The 25,997-nt window shown below is 37.4% G+C and overlaps 1 protein-coding gene across 3 annotated transcripts in view; it reads right to left on the bottom strand.

The window, feature by feature from the left end:
* MET (MET proto-oncogene, receptor tyrosine kinase) overlaps window positions 1-25,997 on the bottom strand; it is a 112,814-nt gene that overhangs the window by 64,467 nt on the left and 22,350 nt on the right. For all 3 annotated transcript variants that reach the window (XM_063309482.1, XM_063309481.1, XM_063309480.1), the window contains exons 2-3: window positions 23,710-24,927; window positions 8,782-8,973 (exon numbers count right to left, since the gene is read on the bottom strand). In XM_063309482.1, coding sequence (XP_063165552.1) covers window positions 8,782-8,973; window positions 23,710-24,912 — 1,395 coding nt within the window. In that variant the 5' untranslated portion in view covers window positions 24,913-24,927. The remainder of the gene's footprint in view (window positions 1-8,781; window positions 8,974-23,709; window positions 24,928-25,997) is intronic.

The following is a 25,997-nucleotide window of genomic DNA, read 5'->3' as shown; positions in this document are numbered from 1 at the left end:
AATGAACACATTGCAAAGCTGCATGAAAATACAGATTAATCTTGGAATTTAGGAGAGGTAAGTCCACAGCTGCAAATACCTTTATTATGGTCATTAGTTCTATTCTGTCTCTTCAGTGCCCATTGCTACAAAATGCCAGGAATGCCTTTCTATCGGTCATTCTGGCTTCTTCTTGCCAAAGATGATTTCTTCACTGAGCAATAGTACTAAGCCCTAGAGAACTTCTACGAAATGTCCACAAAACAGTGCCAGAAGTGTTTGTTCTTGTTCCCATGGTTCCAGAAAACTGCCTGGTGCTTCCAAAGTATCCACTTTTACTTGATTTGGAACTCATAGCAAATAAACAAAACTTTGCCCTAGCAATGCAGGCTGAAGGCTAAATCTTTGCTATGAGTGAAAAGAGCAGACTTTTCCAACAAGTACTAATCTGGAAACCTATTGAGGGCACTGCCATATTTCTTGAAATGCAGTTTATGAAAGGCAGACCTGGGTAAGGGATAGAAACAACACTGGTCACTCTGATAGGTCCACATTGGGACCTCCTGGTCCTTTTAGACTTCTTGGTGGCTTTCAATACCGTACCATCAACCTTGTTATCCTGCTGAACTGTCTGCAATGTTTGGGAGCAAGGGGCACCATTTTATGGTGGTTCTACTGTTACCTAATTGGGCAATTCCAGTCAATAGGCATGACCAAAGAACAACCAAGTCCATGGTTACTCCACTGTGACATGCCAGAGGACTCAACTTTCTCCTTATGCTACTATATTTAACATATGAAGCTACTGGGAAAGGTCATCCACCAATTTGGGGTGAGGCATCATTAATATACAGATAATATCCAGTTATTTATCACCATTCCAATCAGGCCAGAGATTCTGTAGAAGTCCTCATATGGGGTCTGGAGGCTGTGAGAGACTGCATGGAACAAAACAAGCTTAAACTGAATCCCAACAAGGTGAACTTACTGTTAGTTCAGAAACATCTTGGCTCTGTATCAGTTCCAATTATACCTCTGGATAGGGTCATCCTCTCCATGGAAAAGCAAGTCTGTGACTTGGGGTCCTTATAGATTCATGGTTCCTGCTAGAACAGCAGGTGGAAGCAATGGTCAGGAGGCCTCTGCCTAGCTTAGGCTGGTGCCTCAATTGCCACACTTCCTGGTCTGAGAGGCCTTGGTGACAGCAATTCATGCTGTAACAAGTTCAACCTGGGGCTGCATTTGAAACTATCTGGAAACTGTAGTTGGTACAAAATGTGGTACCCAGATTGCTACTGAGAGCCATTATTACAATGTAACACAGTTTTTGTGGTTGCTGCATTTGATTACCAATAGGTTTTGAAAATGCTGCTTTTAACCTATAATGGCCTTCATGTCTTGATTCCAGAATACCATAAAGACTCTCCTTTCTTGTCCTGTGCAAGAATACAGTGAAAGAATGCTTAGATCCCAAACTTGTGAGAGATCAGGAAGACATGGGCCTGAAGACAATTTTGTTTTTTGAGATAGCCCACATGCTATGGAGTACCTTGCATTGGAGGTACACTTACCACCCTCATTACTGACCTACAAGCGTATTGGAGTATTTTGTTTAAATAGACATTTGGGTATTTGTTTTTGTATTAGATTTATATTAGACTGTAGACTGCCATTTTTTAAAATTGGTTTTGCTGTAGTTGTTTTGGTCAGAGCAGGATTAATTTTGTTTCTATGAGTACTAAACGTAACAAATAAATAATCATCAGGTCTATAAATTGTCCTTCAATTTCACTGACCATATTATTCTTATATATGCATCATTTTCTTATAAGGAGCTCAGGGATGGTATATGGAATTCCTGAGCAGCCTCTAGTCTAGGGATTGGCCAGGACCTGATATCTACAGGGAATTTTGATGTAACAAATAATCTTGCCAAGTAATTGACCTAGACAGTTCTGGTTATTTCCACATATGGGATTTCCTCATAGTAAATTCTTTATGTCGGAGTTGAAGCCATAAAAATATACCAAACTTTCCTGATTAAATGGCTGAGTTAGATTTATAATGCTGTTTCTGCTGATATATACATTTTGACACTATAATATAATTACAGACAAATATATAGCAGCTTTTCACAGCAACTCAGAATATTTCAATAATTGCTATCTATGGAGATGACAAGTACTGAAGATGACACAGGAGCAAGAGATTAATGTTCCACTTAAAATGAAAGTAAGTAATCAGCCTGAAGTGCATGGCTACCAGATAATTCTTTCCAGCATTTTATTACTATCAATTGATCTTAAGTCTGAACTACCAGTTAAACCATACATGTGTCTGCATATCATTATTTTAACAAAAAGTGCACGAAGTAACTTTTTGCCATTTAATAAAAATGTACACAGTAACTTTTTATCACAATGTGGATCAACATTGTTGATAAACCATGAATCTGCCAATGTTGATTGGCAACTACTGGAGTTCTATTGTTCTGTATGCAATTCAATACATTTTTTACAAAAATAAGGAGCTTGAAATTAAATCAAGTTTTGCCTGTTTTTTTTTAATGGATCTCTGGTAGGTATTAACCACTATTCAGAACAGATATCCTCAAAGTGTATTATATTTAACAACATTTTCAAAATGTCCTTCTAAAAGTAGCACATATGAAGATCACTTTAGTCATAAATATCTCTAATCCATTCAATGTAATGGCATTATTTTGAAGATTCTAACCATTTTAATATTATATTAGAAGAAATAGTTCCCTCAAAATAGTCACAGAGATTCAAGAATTGGCTTCATTTCAGTATTTCCCAAGCTAAGCACTCCAAACCTACAGTATTTCTCATAATCTCTGGAATGGGCTTAACCATCAGAAAATTCACTTACTTGGACTAAGTTTGTTGCTATTATCATTGAAATTTACTTAATTTAGGCAAATGAAGCAATCATTTCACGAAGGAAATTGTACAGTAGTTTAAATGCAACTGTAACATACATACCCATCAACATTTCAAAAACACAGATAGAGATGTGGTTATTCACTGTGTTGTGCTTCATGCAGCATACAAAAAATTTTTTTTTACTACTACCACCCTCCAGCAGGCAGGCATTTTGGATCTCAAGCCCTAAACAGAGATTTTTCTTATAGGTCCAGCAAAATAAGATGTCCAGTGACTTCTATTCTTATCTATTCCTACATAAGAGGTGATGGGATTTAAGCCCTCTTACATAGCAGGGGTACCCAACCCCCAGGCCACGGACTGGTACTGGTTTGTGGCCTGTTAGGAACCAGGCAGCACAGCAGGAGGTGAGGGGTGGGTGAGTGAGCGAATTTACAACCTGAGTATTTACAGCCACTCCCCATCGCTCGCATTACCACCTGAGCTCCGCCTCCTGTCAGAGAAAGCAAGCCCATTGGCTGCTATCTCCAAACGGCACAAAGAAAAAAAGAATAAAAGGTCAGGAAAAAGAGGAAGCACTTGAATCACCCCCAAACCATCCCCACCCCCGGTCCGTGGAAAAATTGTCTTCCATGAAACCAGTTCCTGGTGCCAAAAAGATTGGGAACCGCTGTTACATAGAATTAAATAATACAAATGAAATTAGACAGGACTTATTACATTTCCAACTTTGCAGGAGCTTCAGAAAAAGAAAGACAAAAGCATGTTGCAACTTGATCTGTCCTTTGACCATTTGCATATATAGCCAAATATTGTCAGGAGAAGCATTTTCATAATTTGTGCTTCTTATATTACATGCATCATAACTTCACCTAAGATAGCTAGGCTCACTCACTATGATTCCCTTTCTGTTCTTTCCTTTCTCATTGCACAGCAAAACCATAAAGTTCCTATAATTAAATCAGAGGCAACTGTCTATTGCAATCATTATCAAGTTGGACTGGTCCCTTGATTGACTATAGTCTCTTTCACTCAAAAAACACTGTCTAACGCTTATTCTAGTAGTTCAGATTCTTCTAGAACTGCCTGAATACTATATGAGATGAGCATTTGTTGAACTCCATTTCCCATCAGCCTAGCTAGCACGACCATGGGATCTTAGGAGTTGCTGTCCAATATCTGAAGGACCATACATTGTCTAACACTTGCTTCCAGCAGCAGAAGGAAGGTAAATCCTCTTCTAATAAAACAGGCATTTGATGAAAAGGCCCAGAAAAGGCTTGAAGTAGCAGAGTGAAAAGAATAAAGCTTATCAGCAGTTTGAGATTCAAAATTTATCAAAATAGCACTTTGAAAAACACGGCAGCCTTAGACGTAACTGATGGATAGGATAGAATAACCGACAGGTATAAGGGTTAGGGAAAACAAAGGAAGCCTAGACATAAAATGTCATATAAAGTGATTACTTCAGTATTTATTCTCCTTAGAATTCAAGTCATGGAGGGATATGCTATTTCCCTAAAATTCTATGACATCACACAGTATGATATTATACCAGAATAGCATCTTTGCTTTCTCATTTCTGAACCCCTTGGGAACTGTGACTTGGTAGGAGTCACAGTTCCCAAGGGGTTCAGAAATGGAACAGGTTAAGGAATGCTGGAATAGTGAAATTGATTCAGCATTACTAGCTAGAGAAATTTTGTTCTGTGAGGCTAATGATGGTGTGGAAGGAGTTATTGTGGAAGTTGTTATGGATTACAGAGTAGGTGAGTCACAATGCATTAAAAGTGTGGTTGTTGAGGAGTATTGGCCGAGTAGATAAGACTATTCTATACAGGAGAAAACTATGGCTATATTAGCAGTAAACATTCAGTCCAACGGTCACAATAAACCCAATAACGTAGTTTTATAAGATCATGCCTTATAACAATCATATTCCTTATAATGTGCAAAATTCCCCAAAATCTGTAAAACACAGAGCTGGATCAAATTAATAATTCTGAAAATGGTAAAAGAATAGACCTAAGGTAATCATTCATCTCTTATAGACCACGAGGCTATAATCAGACAGATTATGGCAATTTTTGAGGAACATCAATCAAAGGAACATAGAATTTTTAAACAATGGTTAGACTTCAATGGACAAGACTCAACTTTTGCCCACTGAAAATCTAGCCTTATAATATTGCTGGTTGTAATGGCTTTTTTTTTTTTACTGAACCACTGAAAAATATCCAATTCACTTAGCACTCAACAGCTGTACTGAGACTGTGTTCTCAGCCAAGCACTAACCACAATTACAATTGTAAGAGGCAGAAACAGCTGCAAAATCTTGGGGGGGGGGGAGGGAGTGGAAAGAAAAGGAAAAATTTGCAAGAAGACTTGTCATACAGCTTAGGATGGATATAAAATAAAATTTCTTTTCTTTCTCATGCATGACAGCTGTCTTAGTCAAATTATTAGCAGTCTGTTTTGTAATAGAAACTCAACAATATTTTATCAGCTCTGATGTCAAGGATATTTAAGGACCAGTACAAAGTTTCACACTTTTGTTTTAGCCAAAACAATTATGTACATGACTGTGCAGCACGTGCTCCAATAGGAAAAATGTATTCTCCGCTCCCAATACAATTAGGCACTAAAAAAAATAGAAGTGGAAGATTGCTGTCTGTATTCTAAATACGACATCTATTTCCAAGATTAATACTTAATTGCCTTTAGCAGCTGGTACAAAATTTATTGATTTTTTTGGTTGATAAAGTGACTTGATCTTCAAAATAAAAATAGAAGATCTTAATTGGAAAGGATACGTTTTCGGTAGTTCAATATACATTACATTGCCATATGCAAATGTTTGATAGACAGTCTTTTTCTTTTAGAAAAACTAGATAAAACTGAAATTTTCTTCTCTGATTTCCAGCTAATGTGCTGATTTGTTTGATTTATTGGGACCTTTCTTGATAGGTAGTAAGTATTGAAACTGTGGACAAAGCAACCATCTGGTGGTCTTCTGTTGATGCTTTCCTATTTTCGTATGGGAAAAATTAGTAATTTTTAATAATCAAAACAAATATTCTAGCCAGAGTTAGCTGAGTGTAGATTAAGGTCTCAACGTTTGTGTTCTTTTTTTAAAATTTGTTTTGTTGCATAGATGTGGCCTAGCTGACGTGGATGATTCATCAGCAGCATATGTTGTCTGAATGCACATTACAACATGACTGCAAATTTTAAAGTAGCTCAAGAGCACTGTTCCATCTTTGCTTCCTGCTGCTGCACACTTGGGTATTAGAACTGTCAAACTTCTTTTGCAGAATTTTTAACAGTTGCTTGACACACAGAAAACCTGTCAGTAAAGGTTTTTTTCCCCTGACATGTCAATGCTGTAGGGAATAGATGTTCACTGGCAAAGGTTATGCCTGTCCTACAACTGTTCAAAGGCCTCAGAGCCCTACTAGAAAAAAATGTTGGCAGTGAGAAAATGTTAGAATGCAGATGTAAAATACCTAAATTCCCTGACAATTACCTGTACTCTACAATGGTTTGCCCAAAGAACCGAATTACAACTTTTCCAGATGATATGAGTTGTAGTCTAACACATCTGAAAGGCACTGCGGCTACTGATGGCAATTTGAGTCTGGCGCATAAAATATGCACAGTAACGTTAATCAAAGCTGATCTGGGTTGCAATCCTAACTTTTGGGAAGAAACTAGCATAGGGTTGCGTGATCAGGATAGTAGTTACAGTTTAACACTTCCTAGGTCCTAAGGCTTAATGGAAAGATTAAACATAAAGGCTTAGAAGTTATAACCAAGCTTTTTAGACAGCTGCTGTTTTTCATTTTTTTCAACCTTTGTTCTCCTTATTTCCAGCTTGTACAGAGATAAAGTCTATATTATCCTACTTGCTAGCTGCATAATATTAATTATATAATTCTGAACTAATTGCATATTGATTTTGTTAATAATTATGCCAATCATTTCTAAACTGAGTGTTAGAATATTTGGTTTCTTTCAGTATGTAACTATTATCTTTATCAGGTTAAGCAACTCCATTCTACTAATAGATATCACATATCAAACTGTTTTTATTGATAACCCTAATTAATAGCATATGAGATACATTTGAAACCATTTCCCATGCAACTATTTGCATAACACAATGAAGGAAATCTTATTTAAGATGACTTGGTGTTCTATAAGTTATATAACGTCCATATCCCTTCTCCTATCTCCTGTGCCTAAAAGATACATCACAAGGTAAAATACATTATTAAGGACAGTTTCAGAGATATGACGTTACTAAGCATTAAAAGCAACCCATGTGTTTTGGACTGCTGAATGTGTCAGACAGCTCTAGCACAAATGAAGGAGGAGGGGAAGACACCACAGGTTATTACAGTATGATTTTGAAGATAACTTTTGCTCAGTAACTCAGTACAGTGGATGTGGACATTTCTGCTAATGGCGCTGTGTATTTTAGACAATACCATTGTTCCTAGTCCCTTGGCTGGCCCTTCCAAAGGAAACGTGCCCTGGAAGTACTGTGTTAGATTTTTTAGAGTTCTGTGTAGTGGGGACAGAATACTGTGTGAAAAGACCTGGCTTATGACATAAATGAGTAATAACACTAATCTGAAATAGGAAAAGCTTACTTTTATTTCTAAGGAAGGTATAAAAAATATTTTCACATTAGCTGCTGGCAATTTGCAGGAAACCATAAAGCATCTTAGAATTCTATTCCCCATATCACATTTAATCATAAAACAGTTAGCTGAATGTACTGTGCTACTAATTCCCCGCACAGCTGCTGGCGTTTCTTGCAAAGCAACTGGAGAGCCACAGTTTGCAACAGTTAAATGTAACTAAATGCTGCTTACTACTTGTACTGGTTACTCAGTTTGTAAAAATGGATTTCAAGATCTTGCACTCACCGAAAGATTTCCATGCCAGAAACAAATAGCTAAATAGGATGGTTTATGGAAAACACACATTTAGAAAGACAAGACTTAATATTTCTTACAACACCCTTAAATATTCAGATGTATCTCCCACCATGCTAAGGCAGAGAACATTTTCATTCATTTTCTTGAAGAACAGGAAAATTACATCATACTACTCCATACCATGGAGTAGAAAGTTTTTTTCCTTCCTTAAAATGATTATTTTAATTCCATTGCTTAAACTCATGAATAGAACTCCCTTGCTTGGTACAAACGAAGAAAATACTGTTACAGGTGTTCGGAAAACTTCTGGATCAGAGCACTAGTAAAGTTGTGACATGTATCATAAGAGATTGCTTTAGGACCTGGTAGCAAAGCCAGAGACAGTGGGTGCTGAGTTGAACAAACAACAGTGTGTAGTCCTTGACTTGCTACCAGAATTGGGACCAGAATTTTCATAGTTAAGTTGTTGCAGTTGTAAATCGACTCACCACATGACCAGACCCAACTTTACAACCATTTTTACAGCAGCTGTTAGGCAAATCACTGCAGTCATTAAGTGAATCCAGCTTCCCCAATGGGCAGTTTTTGCCAGAAAATGGCAAAAAAGTTGCAAAATGTGATTATGTGATTGTGGGGTGCTGCAACCAGTTGTAAATGCACCCATTCCAAGGCTGTCGTAACTTCAGACCATTGTTAAACAAATGGTCGTAAGTAGAGGACTACCCATAACACTATAGACAGAATATCATCATCATTCTACTTCAAATGAATTATGGGTTTTCAACTGAGCATGGATTTTATTTCATGTTTGCTTTCTTCTATTTAATCTCTATCTCCTTTTAACATTTTAGGACTGACTTTCCCATTAAAGGATTCTTCCCTTACTTTTCAGCCTTACCATTTACTGACTGGTGAATTTCTTGTAAAAAACAAGTTGCTATATTACTTACCTGCATGAAGCGTCCTTCAGATGTCCCCAGATTTGCTATAGTAAGATCCCCTTTAACAAATACAGATATAGAAGTTAATAGGACTGTGTTGAATTGTTCCGTGAATAAGTCAATCCGCTGCAAAGCTGTAGTAACCTCCACTCGATACTCATCATCTTGAGCTCCACAGTAAGTGGCATTTCTTGAAAAAGTCTGCAAGAAAACTAAATTGGTTTCAGCAAACTAGAGGAGACAGTTGGAATAAGAATGTGTGGTAGGAGGTCAGGAATATCTACTTGGTTTTGAAAACAGTTTTATTAGACTTTAAAAGTAAGACACTATTGCTATACTGTATAATTAACATGCTATTACAGGCATCTCTTTTTTTACTACTGAGTAGTGATGTTCATGCCTTTTCAAATATTTCTAAACTGTCAGACAAGTTGACACCAGTGGTTGGCCAAAACCCTCTTAACATTTTCTTAGATCTTTGGATTTGAAAGGCACGAGAGTGAATTCAGTACAGCTCCAAGACTCAGGTAAGTAAGAACTATTGCTTCTGCAGATGTGCTTCCACCCTAATGCCCCTTTCTGTAGCTGCTCTCTATAAATGGAGGGCATTTTTCTTTATTCCTTCATCATTGGATATATCATTTTGAGTTAAAATAGCTGTCTGATCGTTAAAATGGTTAAAACAGTCTGACTGTCCAGCAACCGAAATGTTTAGATGGCTTTTTCTCCCTGGTTATGTAGGCTATTAAAAATTGATCATCTTGTTTTGTATGTACCAAGTGGTCTATATATCATACTTTATATATGATATTTTACTTTTTATTACTCTTTTTAATGTTTTACATACCATATTTTATAGATACTTATATTTGATAGAACATTAGTCATTATAATGTAAATTAATAAGATTGTTTTTAAATTTAAGGGGCTCATTTACATTGTGATCTATACGTATTTTAACATTTAATTGGAACTTGTAAATTCAAATTTAAAATTATTTTAAATCAGATGGTTCATATTTTAAGGCTAATGTGTGTATCTTTACAGAATTGTATCTTGTACTGGTTGGTGACCATAATAAAATTGAACTGAACTGATGTACCAATCTACTTTATGCTATACTTTTAAAACCTTTCCTTAAGTTGTTCTAATGAATTTTTGTAATTATTTGGACTATAATTTCTGATAGCTCAAGGGATAGTTGGTTCACAGTTCCTATCTAGAGGTCTACCTATACTTATCTAGGTGTACCTAAGGGGAGATGAATGAAAAATCAGTTGCCTGCTCAAACCAGAGATATTATAGCTGATGATAAACTGGAAAAGGGATGAACTTACCTTTTACAAATATATTTTCTATAAAGTTTCTTCAAGATGTAGAGCAAGTGATCATAATCTTAACAAATAAGATTCTAAAATATGTCTGCGGACTACTGAATAGAAAATATCTGCAGAATTTTGATAATCCCATAACACCTAAGAACTTGCTTCAGATAAAAATGTCTTAAGACTCATATACTGTTTAATCCATTGCTAGTAATATTGCATATTAAACCACATGGATGATACTAGTTTAACAGGTCCAACATCCCTGTGAAGCAATATTTATATAACTCATTTGTACTAAATCAGATGGCTTCCTGGAGTCTCCAGAGGCAAAGAAATAGTGAAAATAGGTAATTAGTTTGGAAATATTTTAACTAACTCTTTTTTATGTTGTAATTTTTATTACCATAGTATATTCTTTTGTTCCTGTTCAATCCTGTAATTCATTGACAGGAATTTTTACTTTTCTGACAAATTACTCTCAGAATTATATCTTGATAAATTGGGCTTAAAAAAGAATATAGTTATGCTGCATTGACAATTCAATAGTAATCTATTAACTGAAAATTCAGTTACTATTGATGCCTCATACTCTATTTCACATAATAAACAGGAACCATTTGGATGTCAATAAGCATCTTAATACTGGAGAATATATGATATACTTTGGTTCTAGAAAATGACTGAAGTTATACACAATAACAGTAAAAATTACAAAAATGTAGCTGTCTTCTAAAATCAATACTGTACTCATTTTTAACTGATTATTAAATTTAAAGATTTGTTTTAAAATTGAGGTAAATTATGCTATGACTGATTGCATATTGAAAGAGCAATGGGAATGTATCCTTTAAGTAGAAAACCAGAATGTGAATGATAAAAATCCTGTTATTTCACATTTCAGCTAGAAATCAATTTTTTAGAATGTTAATTGCCAACATCATTTGTTCATCTTTCCAAAATACAAAGCCACATCATAATGTCACATTCTTTGAAAGACAAACCTATGAGTATAATGGTTGTATTTTGGAAACAACATCTTATTAAAATTATGCATTTGACCAGGAGCAGAAAAACTGGATTTCTCCATTCATTTTGGAATTGAAGCCCTAGAACAGCAGTGGCAACTCTATGACATGCGTGTCAAAGGTGACATGTCATGAGGTTGTGGGTGACACACCAGCGTTCACCAACACCTGACAACAACTATTCTTCCTAAGTTACCAAAGAAACTAAACGAACAAAAGGCACTGCAACTCCCCCCACCCACCTACTTCCCCCCATCTCTGCCCAAAATTGTATTTTGTGTGTGTGTGTTTTTTAATAAATGAATATGTAAAGGATTGTTTCTCTTTTGTTTGGGCGGAGTGACATGCCAGCAGAGTCAAGTTAGGCATTTTCCAAATTTTTGACACGCCGAGCCCAAAAGGTTTGCCATCACTGGCCTAGAATCTCTTGCCATGTGTGGTGCTAAATGTGGCTAATAGATGTTCAAAACCTATTTGTAGCATCTCATTGCCCTTGACTAAGAGAGCTGACTATATCACTTGATATCACTTACTCCAGGTTTTGGTCTTGAGCTGAATAGTTCAAAGGCGACTGGCAGAGTATTCTAAAGGAAGGTGGGAAATCCCACTTCCCATTACCTAGTCAATACTGACACAGAGTCTGCAATTCACTCCCATCCCCATCCCTCCTCAAAATAATCTCCAAAAAAATTCCAAATTTCTGAGCAGATTCTGAGGATGGGCAAGGCTTGCAGAGGAAAGGTTGCACTATATGCTGACAGCCAAAGGGAAGTACAGATTACAGGCAGTACAGAATACTTTCTCTCATGCAGACAAACACAGGTCTCCTTCAGCAGGCTCTAGTTAATTTGATTCATTAAAATTTTATTTAATGTATTCATTTATTTTATTTATTTATTTAATTTGTTCATTCATTCTATCCTGCTTTTCTTTGTAGCAATGGCAGAATCTAGCAGGCTTTGATGATTCTAAAATGCTAAGCAAGGTCTCACCTGCTTAGTACTTAGATAGGAGACCATCAAGAAATCTCAGGGATATAGCTTGAGTTGAGAAGTCTAAAAACAACAACAACCACACACCACCCCGGAGAGAAGTGATGGCAAACCACTTCCTCATAACTGCTTCGAAAACCAGAGATGAGCTTGACTTGTAGGACTTTTTCTCTTTACCTGCTTTTTTACTCAACTGGAACACTGAAGGCCCCTATGGAAAGAACACATTTGTGTTGCCAAAGGTCTGAGCTAATTGTTTAGAAATGAGTTTTAAAATCAGACTGAAGGGGCCATGAGGCTCTAGAGTGAAGGGGGCACAACAGCAAGTGCATGGTTAGATTCCAGCTATATACCCTAAATGGATAAAGAAAGCCTTAAAACATTTTTAATTGCCATTTCAAAGGTTAAACCTTTCAAAGCCACTTATCAAGCATCCTACCATGGAAAGTATCTGTATCATTTAATTTATAAGAGGTAATTATATATCTCAGCTTTCCTTCCTCACCTCAGACTCCCTAAACTATTCAGCTGGCAGACAAAATGGAAAATTAAATTATCTCTGGATTAAATATTCATAAATTAGTGCCAAATTCCAGTGACAAATCTCACAAATATTGTAGTTCAGTAAATGTTTTACTGGTATGTGGCTTACTATTATTTCTTCCTTTCATGCACTTGAGTGAAAGTACAAAGTCCATTTGTGACTCATTCAGGAAAAAGAAGTGTATCTGATGTAGGTCAAAACTGGAATGTGATGATACAAACTCTAATTTCCTCCTTGTCCAAACTTAAATTGCATTTTACTTGCTCATACAATAATCTGTTAAGCTACTCTGCAACCAATCTTCACAATATGGGTCTTCAAATAAATTTCTTTTGTTTTTTAACAAAAAAATAATAATCCTGTTACTTTAAAATGAATGGTATTGCTGTGAGACAAGGATTATTTTTCATTATGAATTTTCTATAAAAACACGCAAAGCAACTTACACAAATTCAGCATAGTACAAAACAAAGACAAAAATACAATATAGAAGGAAACAAAGCAAATAAAACAATTTTGTCTCAACTGAGTTTGCAGCAGATCGGATCTGAACCTTGCTGTCTTACACCCCAACACAGTACATATGTCCACAGCTAAATGAGTACAAATTTATGTGTTTAATTTTTTTCAAAGTGATGTCTCAAACTCTAAATCAAAATCTAAATTATGTAGTGATAAATACGCATGAAAACAACTAACCATCACTGCAAAAATTACCTGTTCCATAAGGATGAGACATTTTATTAATAATGCATTACAAATCAGTAACCTGAAAGAATCTGTATGATCTTGGACTAAATGGTGTTTCAAAAAACTGAATAAGCAGCTTCATGGTTTTCATCCTGTTCATGTATGCAGTATTATTCAAACGGTTAGCAATATGCTGCATGAACTGAATGTTGCATTTTATACAAGATCCTGTGAGAAAAAATTGATGCCTTCAACTTGATTTGCAAAGAGTTTTATAAGTTATGAACATCATGCAAGCTGCCACTGATTTTTACAACATTATTACCTAGGATAAACCCCATCATAAATTCAGAGGAATTATATAATATCCTACATTTTACTGTGAAAAGAATAGTTCTCATTATCATGAAAACTTAGTTGTATGGGGCTGGAGTGGTGCTGGGAGCTTCTGATGTGCTACATTATTTAGACTGGTTTGGTGTCTTGGTTGCTGTGTAATTTGTATTGTGTTTTGTATTATTTTACTTGCTATAAGCCACCCAGGGTTGCTTTGTGAGATGGGGGCTACATAAATTGAAGAAGTAAATAAGTAAAGGTAGTATACCTTGCTGTGTTTTTGCTTTTATCCTCAATTCGCTGAAATATGTACATCTCATAAACATCTCAGCTTCAGATAAATTACTGAGATTTGTGATTAAGCGAGAATTTTAACTCTACTTTCTCTGATCCTGTTTTAATCTGCCAATCAGAAAGCCTCTCTATCTAAAACAGTAAAAAATACAAAAATTGTGTATTTAAGATATTTCTAAATTGAAAGAGTTCTTGCACAGGGGTTATGATGACTTCAACAAGCATGTAAATAAATATAGGAAGTCTGACTCCAAACTTGTTCAGGCCAATAGAAATAATTGTTAAATGTACGCAAAGTATTTATAGCATAGCTATGAATTTAGTATCCTATATTTCCAGAAACTCTCAAGTGTTCATTTACTGATAAAGCAAAAAGAAAAACAGTTATGCTAACCGTAGATTACGTAAGATAGAGAGAGATAAATGCTGATGTAATTAGCTAATACAAATTAAAAATATAGCACATTTTCTTTTCAAAGATCATTCATAGTATTATTCACTTTTGGTATTGATTACCACTGCATCAGTTCTTGTAATCTGGTTAGTGCATTAGCACTAAGTAAATAGTATTGATTTAGGTACATGTATAATGGACCCATGCATTCTTTGTATTTTCCCTGTTTCCTTTGCGTTAAGTTTTAAGGCAACACATGGCAAAAAAATGTGCTAGCTACTGAAAACAAAATACAAAATTTGTCACACTTACTTGTCAAGATAGCCTTGGGTTTAACAACTGCTTATATCAATAATATTTTCTGGAAATATTCCATTAATAGCTGAGGCTTTTCCCCCAATACCGAATTATAGAACTATCGATGAATCCTTGAATCAGCAGAAACGCCAGCATGGTTTTTTGCCACCCTACTTGTAATCCATATCCTTCCTGTGTTTCAGTTCTCAGTAACTGCCAGTAATCTGACTTCCCTCAGAGGCAAGGGATGACAAGGCCCTTGAACAGTGTTAGAATAAAGGGCAAATAATATTTTATGTATTTATTTTAAAGACATTTTTTGACTTCCCATATCACCATATGACTTTTACCAGAGATGCAACTAAAAATGGCTTAGGTCTGATTCATTCATAGGCTGGGGGAAAGATGACAGCAACATTATAGGGAATGGCAGTAGAGAAGAGGTTGCCAGAGCACATTTAAAGCATGGGTTAGGTGCAATGGGGATATGGCCTAATAAAAACGGGAATGGTCATAATTTTAGAGGTGAACATGTATTCACCCTGCATTCAATGAATGCTTAAGATGTAATGAATTACCCCCCCAGGTTTGATGTGCCATGCTCTCCACTGGTGGAATACAAAAGAGGAAACTATAAATTGCTCAATTAAACACAAGGTTTATGGCACATGGGATCCCATGGAAGAGTTGTAGATGTGTAAGTCAATTTAATCTTGCAATCACTGGGTATGTTATCATCCCACAAATCAACTGTGTATACCCCTATTATTTAATTAATATGCTAACTGTCAAAGTTCAAATAATATATCAGGCAAAAATAAAAGAAGCAAAAAGTATTTCAGTAGGCTGTTGCTTGACGATGTACTGTTTCTACAGCAAACTCTGCATGGCTGCTAATTATTTCTTCTTAGTTAAATGTAGACAATCTTCATGATTTAAAAGGATTAGCTGCATTGGAGAACTAAAGACAAACTGTATGATAAATGAGAATTAAAGCAGATCTAATTTACATGAAGAATCATAAACAACTTCCAATATAAAGTATTCCAGTATAAGAATGGAATATAATGAAGTAAATCGAAGACCGCAGCATATACTTCATAACAGGAGAGGGAAAATGTGGCCCTTCAAAAGCATGGCCAATGATGAGGGATGTTGGAAGTTGTGATTCAGAGCCATTCAAATGTGCTTCCAAGTCCTCTCTTAACAACACAGTAACATGGTATTAACCAGGATCAAACACATGTATTATTAGCCTACCACAGTTCAACTCATCTTGATCCAGATAACCATTATATCATGAAAACACAGCAAGAATTAAAAATTATTTCCATTGCAATGTAAAAATTGCAATGTGCATGCAATTTTGCAGGTATATGATTAACCTTTGTGTTTATTATTTATTGTACAATTGCAGTACTGGTTAAAATGTTTTCCCAGGCAAAGGTAAAACAGGCCAATAAATGAAGACTAGTGAACTTAGGAGAACAAAATGTGAATATTAAAAGGCAAACTTGCCTTTGCCACTTAAAGCTGGTTCCATTTACATCTGAAAACAAAACCAAAGCTGGTTCTGTGCATTTTTGTCTTATTTTTGCATTGTGATGAGTGACAAGCTAAGTAATAACACTGGTATACCAACCGATTGTCATGACCTCGTTGCAAGGCACAAAGAGCCTCACAACGTAGATCATGATCATTAAGAAATAGAGGAAGGAGATCATTAAACCAGGGATTAACACAAGCACCCAAAAGCACCCACACCCATGGGCCCATAGACAGCTGAAAAGAAGGACGTCGGAAGAACGGAGATAAGCCGCACCTGGTGCCCTGGAGGACACAACCGAATCCGGGGGACAAAGGAAGACACCGGGAAAACGTCAAGGCAGCCATCAAGGGTCCCATCAAGAGGGATCGGGACAATGCAGGGTGGAGGAGCCTGGGGCACTACAAGAGGGTATAAAAGGGGCACCTCCACATCACCACCCCCGTTCCCGTTTTTCGTTCTGTCAGCCATCATTCCAATAAACCAGAAATCCTTAATACCCATTAAGTGAGTCTGTGTCTTATTGCGAAGCGAGACTGACCCTGACACCGATTTAGTGTCAAATCTATGTGTAAGAGCTGTACTGGATCAGATGTCACAGTGACAAATCAAAACATCTATGGGAAGCCCATGAGCAGGACATCATAGCACTTTCTCATACAGTACATATTTCCCAGGAACAGGTAATGAGAACCCTTCTGTTTCTACCTGGAGCTCTGTTGTTTATTCATTTAGTCGCTTCCGACTCTTCGTGACTTCATGGACCAGCCCACGCCAGAGCTTCCTGTCAGTCGTCAACACCCCCAGCTCCCCAAGGGATGGGTCCGTCACCTCTAGAATATCATCCATCCACCTTGCCCTTGGTCGGCCCCTCTTCCTTTTGCCCTCCACTCTCCCTAGCATCAGCATCTTCTCCAGGGTGTCCTGTCTTCTCATTATGTGGCCAAAGTATTTCCGTTTTGCCTTTAATACCATTCCCTCAAGTGAGCAGTCTGGCTTTATTTCCTGGAGGATGGACTGGTTTGATCTTCTTGCAGTCCAAGGCACTCTCAGAATTTTCCTCCAACACCACAGTTCAAAAGCATCTATCTTCCTTCTCTCAGCCTTCCTTATGGTCCAGCTCTCGCAGCCATATGTTACTATGGGGAACACCGTTGCTTTAACTATGCGGACCTTTGTTGTCAGTGTGATGTCTCTGCTCTTAACTATTTTATTGAGATTTGTCATTGCTCTTCTTCCAAGGATTAAGCGTCTTCTGATTTCCTATAGTCAGCATCTGCAGTAATCTTCACACCTAGAAATACAAAGTCTTTCACTGCTTCTACATTTTCTGCCTCTATTTGCCAGTTATCAATCAAGCTGGTTGCCAGAATCTTGGTTTTTTTGAGGTTTAGCTGCAAGCCAGCTTTTGCACTTTCTTCTTTCACCTTCATCATAAGGCTCCTCAGTTCCTCTTCGCTTTCAGCCATCAAAGTGGTATCATCTGCATATCTGAGATTGTTAATGTTTCTTCCAGCGATTTTAAGTCCAGCCTTGGATTCCTCAAGCCCAGCATGTCGCATGATGTGTTCTGCATACAAGTTGAATAGGTAGGGTGAGAGTATACAGCCCTGCCGTACTCCTTTCCCAATCTTAAACCAGTCTGTTGTTCCGTGGTCTGTTCTTACTGTTGCTACTTGGTCGTTATACAGATTCTTCAGGAGGCAGACAAGATGACTTGGTATCCCCATACCACTAAGAACTTGCCACAGTTTGTTATGGTCCACACACTCAAAGGCTTTAGAATAGTCAATAAAACAGAAATAGATGTTTTTCTGAAACTCCCTGGCTTTTTCCATTATCCAGCAGATATTGGCAATTTGGTCCCTAGTTCCTCTGCCTTTTCTAAACCCAGCTTGTACATCTGGTAATTCTCGCTCCATGTATTGCTGAAGTCTGCCTTGCAGGATCTTGAGCATTACTTACTGGCATGTGAAATGAGTGCCACTGTTCGATAGTTTGAACATTCTTTAGTGTTTCCCTTTTTTGGTATGGGGATCTAAGTTGATTTTTTCCAGTCTGATGGCCATTCTTGTTTTTTCCAAATTTGCTGGCATAGAGCATGCATTACCTCGACAGCATCATCTTGCAAGATTTTGAACAGTTCAGCTGGGTTGCCGTCGTCTCCTGCTGCCTTGTTATTAGCAATGCTTCTTAAGGCCCATTCAACCTCACTCTTCAGGATGTCTGGCTCTAGCTCACTGACCACACCGTCAAAGCTATCCCCGATATTGTTATCCTTCCTATACAGGTCTTCTGTATATTCTTGCCACCTTTTCTTGATCTCTTCTTCTTCTGTTAGGTCCTTGACAACTTTGTTTTTGATCATACCCATTTTGGCCTGGAATTTACCTCCGATGTTTCTAATTTTCTGGAAGAGGTCTCTTGTCCTTCCTATTCTATTCTCTTCTTCCACTTCCGCGCATTGCTTGTTTAAAAATAATTCCTTATCTCTTCTGGCTAACCTCTGGAATTTTGCATTTAATTGGGCATATCTCCCCCTATCACTGTTGCCTTTTGCTTTCCTTCTTTCTTGGGCTACTTCTAGTGTCTCAGCAGACAGCCATTTTGCCTTCGTGGTTTTCTCTTTCTTTGGGATGTATTTTGTTGCCGCCTCCTGAACAATGTTGTGAACTTCTGTCCATAGTTCTTCCGGGACCCTATCTACTAAGTCCAGTCCCTTAAATCGATTCTTCATCTCCACTGCATATTCCTTAGGAATATTAGTGAGCTCATATCTAGCTGATCTGTGGGTCTTCCCTAATCTCTTTAGTCTGATCCTAAATTGTGCAATAAGAAGTTCATGATCGGAACTACAGTCAGCTCCAGGTCTTGTTTTTACCAACTGTATAGATGTCCGCCACCTTTGACTGCAAAGGATGTAGTCAATCTGACTTCGATGTTGTCCATCTGGGGAAGTCCGTGTATAAAGCCGTCTCTTAGGTTGTTGGAAGAGAGTGTTTGTTATGCAGAGTGAGTTGACTTGGCAAAATTCTATCAGCCTATGTCCTGCTTCATTTTGTTCTCCCAGGCCATGCTTACCTGTAATTCCAGGTGTCACTTGACTGCCCACCTTAGCATTCCAGTCTCCCGTGATGAAAATAACATCTCTTTTAGGCGTGTTGTCCAGTAGGTGCTGCAGATCCTCATAGAACCGCTCTACTTCAGCTTCTTCAGCATCTGTGGTTGGGGCGTATATTTGGATCACTGTGATGTTAGATGGCTTGCCCTGAATTCAAATTGAGATCATTCTATCGTTTTTTGGATTGTATCCAAGCACTGCTTTAGCCACTTTACTATTGATTATGAAGTCTACTCCATTTCTTCTGTGGTCCTCTTGTCCACAGTAGTAGATCTGGTGGTCATTTGATGTGAGGTGGCCCATTCCACTCCATTTCAGTTCACTGACGCCCAAAATGTCTATCTTTAATCTTGACATCTCACCAATAACCACATCCAATTTGCCCTGGCTCATAGTTCTTACATTCCAGGTTCCAATGGTGTGTTGATCCTTAGAACATCGGATTCGCCGTTCACCACCAGCACCGACGGCCACTAGCCATCCTTTTGGCTTTGAGCTAGCTACGTCATCACGTCTGGGGCTAGTTGAACTCATCCTCTGTTCCTCCCCAGTAGCATTTTGACCAACCTCCAACCTGGGGTCTCATCTTCTGATGGTATACCGACATATCTCTGGTTGTACTGATCCATTGAGTTTTCACGGCAAGAATACTGGGGTGGGTTGCCATTACCTTACCCAGGGATCACATTTAGTCTGACCTCTCTGTCATGACCTTCCCGTCTTGGGTGGCCCTTCACGGTTTAGCTCATGGCATCATTGAGGTGCTCAAGCTCCAGCACCACGACAAGGTAACGATCCTTTGCTGAAGACCTGGAGCTACTAGAGGTGGCATATTGTGGTAAAGGCTTGCTAAAAATAAATTGTATGCTAACAAGTAAACCTTACTTTTCACTTTGTGTGGAACAAGCATGTGCCTAAAGGGCACGGCTAGGCTGCAAAAATACAATCAGAAGGATTTAAAAGCAATGAATTTTAGCAGCTTCCGTACTGCTTCTCACTGCATTAAGATCTCAAGGCTCAGAAACTCTAGTGAAACTTAGAGATTGCTATTTCCTCTACAGAAGAAATAAACTGAGGAGAAAAGTTCATTTAATTGTGTCCTGTGTCTATTGTATCATTCAAATTTGAACTAATACATTTTTTCAGGATTAAAAGTAGACATTAATGCAATAGGCAGTGTTGTATAATATTCCAGAAAGTATTTTTAAACTGGAAGAAAAATACAGAACAGCCCTCCAACCCTGTACTTTATGAATTTGTAATGTGTAATCAAGTTTTTAAACATGAGAATCTGTTTAAAACAGCTCATACAAACCATCTAGACCTATGAGCAGAAAACCTGCTATGAGAAAATTTCACTGGAAAAAAGCATATACTTGTAAAATCTATTTTGTTATTTGTGTTTATTTTATTAAATGTTGCTAGATGTACCCAAAGGACAGAAGATCAATATAGGTCCTTTGGTTTCCTGATGGAAGGCTGCAATTACTTCTTCCCATTGTAAAATAAGCTTAACTCAATTTCTCTCATCTATCATCTTAATAAATAGATATCACTATATGTTTATTTCACTGTCTCTTTTTATTTGATTTCAGGGGCTCTTAATTTCAGCCACCTACATTTTTTCCCTTTTCCCTTTGTTTGTATTTACATTTGACAGTAATACCAATCAGTTCAACATGTTGTGGTAGAGGAATAAAATGATGCAAATAGATAAATGAAAATTATGAGAAATTGAACAGTTCTTGCTTTTTTGGGGCAGTAGGAGGCAAAATATATTCTCTCTCTAGAAGTAGAAGTCTGATTATTAAATTGTTTCTACTTTAAGAGGACTGCTGTTGGATCAAACTGCAAGAACTACCATCCTTTAATAAGTCATGCTGAAAATGACTAAAATTGAATCTGTGCCCAGTTTACTATATGTATTCAGTTTCCACACAATGAAAGTGCCAGAAAAAAAAAACCAAAACAAAACAAGAAGCCCAACCCACAGAAAAATGATTCAAAAGCTTCCAAGATAGTTTGCCAACCATCTTTTAGTTTCGATGAAACTACTCTAAAGCCACTTTTTTCTTTCCCCTAAACTCTTTGGGACTTTCTCTTCTATTAAAATAAAATCAAAATTGACTAAGTAAGAAAATTACCAAACCCTTGAATCTTGTTCCTACTTTGCTATGTCCATATGACATCACTGCTCCATCCACTGCACTGCAGTGCAATGGTTACCAGTTGGCTTCTGGGTGCAAGTCAAGGTGCTAGTTACCACCTTCACAGCATACAATTTGGCTGTTTGAGGGATAATGGGTTTTGCCCGCCTTATAAGATTGGGCAGAGTGGGTCTCTAAATCATACAAATGAATAAATGCCCTAAGCATTTCAGAAGACTCTCAGTAGAAATTTTAGAAAGCTTTCTGATGTGCTGTCCAATAAAAAAAATACAGATAGTCCTCACTTAACTGAAATTTCCATTGCTAAGCGAAGCGGTCATTAGGTGAAACATCACATGACTGAACTGCCCAGCAACAGAAATTCAGGAAATGCTTCTCCTGCCCTGCCATATTCACCTCTGCTTCAACTCACCTCACCCGCCTATCTCCTCATCTCTGCTTTTTTGGTCAACCTGCACTCTGCCGCTGCCTACCCCTGATGCCCCCTACTGCCCCCAGTTGACATTTGCCATCTTCTTCTTCCCATTGCTGATGAGGTGAGCCCAACCAAGGCACCTACCGGCCCTTTGTGCGGCCTCAGGGAGGCCTCGTCAGCAGCGGGAGGAAGAAGATGGCAAAGGTCAGCTGGGGCAGCGGGGAGCAGCAGGAGTAGGTAGCAGCAGAGTGTAGGGCAGCCAAAAGGGCAGAAATGGGAGGGAGATGGGCAGGTGGGGGAATTGAAGTGCACACTGTTGTTTTAAGTGCAGACAGGCTGCCAAGTGCCCAAATTTTGATCATGTGACTGCAGGGGTGCTGCAATAGCTGTAACTTCAAGGACCAGTCATAACTGCCAGTCGTTCAGTGCTGTCATAACTCTGAACGGTTGCTGAATGGTCATAAAGCAAAAACTATCTGTACCTACAGAAAAATCAATACTTTGTAATGAAAAGAGTAGAAAGGGATCATACATTTTATTCAATCCATGGCACATCTGTACCAGTATTCTGCATTATCAACTTGCATATCTCTCTCTGATTTAAACACATTTTATAAATTGTGTGTTGTTGGTTAGTTGATCACACTTTTACAACCTAATGTATCCATCAGTAATGTACAAAACACTGGGCAATTCTGAGATGTTCTCCAGTGAGAACTATTTTTCCAGCAAATAGAAACTCACCAATGATTCTGTCAGTATATTTAATGAGATGCTTTGTGAAGAAGAGATTAAGTAGATCTAGGTAAGTTTTTAAAATATTTTTAAAACAATATCCACAGTAATACAACAAGAAAAAGCTAAACACTAATCTATGGAAGAATGTTGTTCTCAGGTCAAGATGTTCAGTATTTTTAGAAGAACTGTAAGCAAAGGAAACTAAGATTTGAGGACAATAAAAATGTTGAACTAAAGGAAGATATCATCAGATACAGTGTGGTATATATTTCATTAAAAAAAAATCCTAGACAATGTAAAACAAATTTCATCAATTTTTAAAGAGCCATTATATTTAATCCAGAATTGTTTAACTGAAGAGCTTTAACTTTAAGCCATTCATGTTTAGTTGGAATAAAGTGTGTTATATTCATGTACTTGTGATTCACCTAGGACTGTGATTTAACTGATAGATTACGCAAGGAATAGAAGCACTTTGTCCATGTATGGAATCTCAGCTTGGCATTATTAAACCTGGGCAGAATTCTCTGTTTTGGCTTGTGTCCTCAACTCCACCCATTTTCTTACCAATTAGAAGAAAACTGGTTTTATAATTATCTCTAAGCTTTGTCTTCTGATAGCATCTTCCAATGACTTCTATATCCAACACTTATAACAACTGTTTTATTAATGCTGGGTGACTTTGGGCCAGTCACCCTCTCTCAGCCCAACTCATCTCCCAGGGTTGTTGTAGGGAAAATAGGAGGAGGAAGATTAAGTATGTTCACCACTTTGGGTTATTTATAAAAATAATAAAGGTGGGATAAAAGAAATCTAATCTAATCTAATCTAATCTAATCTAATCTAATCGGCAGTAACTAGCATTGATAGTGAAACTGAAGTACTTTAAGACAACTGGTCCTGGATTCCAGCCAAAATATAGTCCAAGTTAATAGTTACTACTCATTACTAAAATCAGCACAGCCACACATTCAATACTGGAATATTCAATGGGAATGAGACAAATGTTGGGTAGGATAATTAATTCTTTTAATAAATTAATTACTTACCCTGTTCAGACAGTATTTGTTGTTCTTCTTATAGAGATGCTGCAGACATTTCATGTTTTGTTTGTCTACAATCTTGCCAAAGAATTCATTGATGGTTTTGATAGAAACTGCACAGACAGCAGATTTAGGAGTTGGTTCTGAAGAATCTGGTTTACTTTGGGCAAAAGCACCAAATAGAATATCATCGTTCATATCAAGACCCATTTGCTGGGCTAAGGTTGCACCTGGCTTACCAATATATGCAGCCTGTAAAATATTAAATACCTCATTTGACCTCTTAGTTGACCTCTTCTTACGTTTTTCGGTGTAAATGCATTCAAGGGGCATTTCCACGTATGAACGCAACTCAGAATCAAAAGAGCAAAACCGTATAATTCTTGTATGAAAAGCTTGGGAGTCAAGAGATTCTCTCTGAACAGTGAGAAAGTATACAAAATGGTCCTTTTCAAATGCATGGACATACTTAATGGGGTATGAATCCCTGAATTCTGGAAGAATGTCAATGTAGGAGTAAGCCGTGAGAAACTCAAATCCATCCAGAGTTTCTTTTAATCTTCGAACAGATATTGAATGCAGCAAATTGTCTTGCTGGGATGAATTATTTACAGTGTTGCCAACATAGAAGTATACAAATCTTTCTTTTTCGGTCACCAGAATTTTGGTTCCTAAAGGGCTTACAACGCAGTCAGGACATTCATCTGATTCCTCATCCATCAGCTTAGAATACATGCAGTATACTTCACTTCCAATGTCAGCAGGATTATTAGGATAAATAACATGGCGCTGACAGGTTCCTTTGGCAACACTACCACAGCTAATAAGATGATGATCATAGTATGTTTCTAAGAGCAGAGCCATGTTAATGTTATCTTTCCAAATGCCAGATTGATTTCCTTTAGGTTTACATTCATTACATGGAGCACAACTTGGATTCTCCAGAACAGGTCCAGTCTTGTACTCATAGATGTTGTGAAGGCTTTCATTTAAGACATAGATTTTATTGACTGCACCTATATACAGGTGCTGTTTGTAGAGAATAATGTTTTGTATTGGGGTTTCCGCAATGAAATATGGAAGTTGATATTGGATGCTCAGATTCATCTCTGGCCTTGAACCTGCTTCTTTACACTTGCCATTGCTCTTCTGCATCAAGGTAGACAGGAATAATATAATCCCGAAGGGAGAAGTAGCAAAAATGTTCATAACTGCAGATTTATCCTGTCAAAAGACATTTTAAGAAAGATTGATTATCATATGACTAATCAACAGAACTGTTCATCTAAGCAGTATTATTTATTAAAAGCATTTATACCATAAATTCAGTGTAAAAAGCTTCCAGAGCAGCTTACATAATGCAAAACCAAATATTGCCCTAAACCCACATGACACAAGTCTAAAATGACACAACACTGAAAGAAAAGAATTTAGGGAAGGTAAAAGCAAAGAAGGTGCCTTAGGTTCAAATTATTGTTTCATCATTTCTATAATAGGCAATTGTACTAGAAATGGTTTGCTCAAGAATGTCTATGTAAGACCATCCCTTCTAGAAAATACGGGTTTCCCAAGATCCAGAATAAATGATACTAGGGCTAGGGCAAAAGAAACAACAAAATAGCTTTTCATTCATGAGAAACAGTACCAACATTCCAGTTATTCCTTCTACAATTAAAATTGTTTTAGAAGAACATTGCTTACAAATATTAACCTGTTTTGAAAATCATAATGAGCTGAATTTGAAACCAGGTTCAAATATACAGGCTCGCTAGTGAAATTTGATCAGTCACTTCTGCCTGGCTCTTCCTGACAGCAGTAGTAGTTAATAGGGTGTGCAAAACTTTCTAAAAATGTGCTTCACAATGTGCTGGAGGATGTATAAAGCACCTCTCTTCAAATCATTAAAGCAGTACGTAACTTCTTCGTAGCCACACATGGAGCCAGCCAGAAGCAGCTTGTGAAAATAACTATGCAAGTCTGAAAAAATGACATGACTGGTTTGTTTGAAAAGAGCGGTTTTGTACATGTTCCCAATGCACTGTAATATACCTATTTGAAACAATGTATATATAATAAAGTATGGAACCTCTTAGTTTACTTAGCATTATGTTATAACTAGGACCCTGCCTTCCTCACAAGGCCAAAATTCTTTGTTTCAAACTTGTTAGGAAAGATGCCAGGGATTTTGACTGAAATATATTATTAGATTAATTGGGAAAAATGTCCATTATTTGCTAATCTACTTCCAGTAGCACAAGAAGCCACATGGGAATTGATGGCGGGTACCAGCCCTT

Source organism: Candoia aspera, chromosome 7 (genome assembly GCF_035149785.1).
Source record: "Candoia aspera isolate rCanAsp1 chromosome 7, rCanAsp1.hap2, whole genome shotgun sequence".
Lineage (NCBI taxonomy): Eukaryota > Metazoa > Chordata > Lepidosauria > Squamata > Boidae > Candoia > Candoia aspera.
This window is presented reverse-complemented; position numbering and strand designations above follow the sequence as displayed.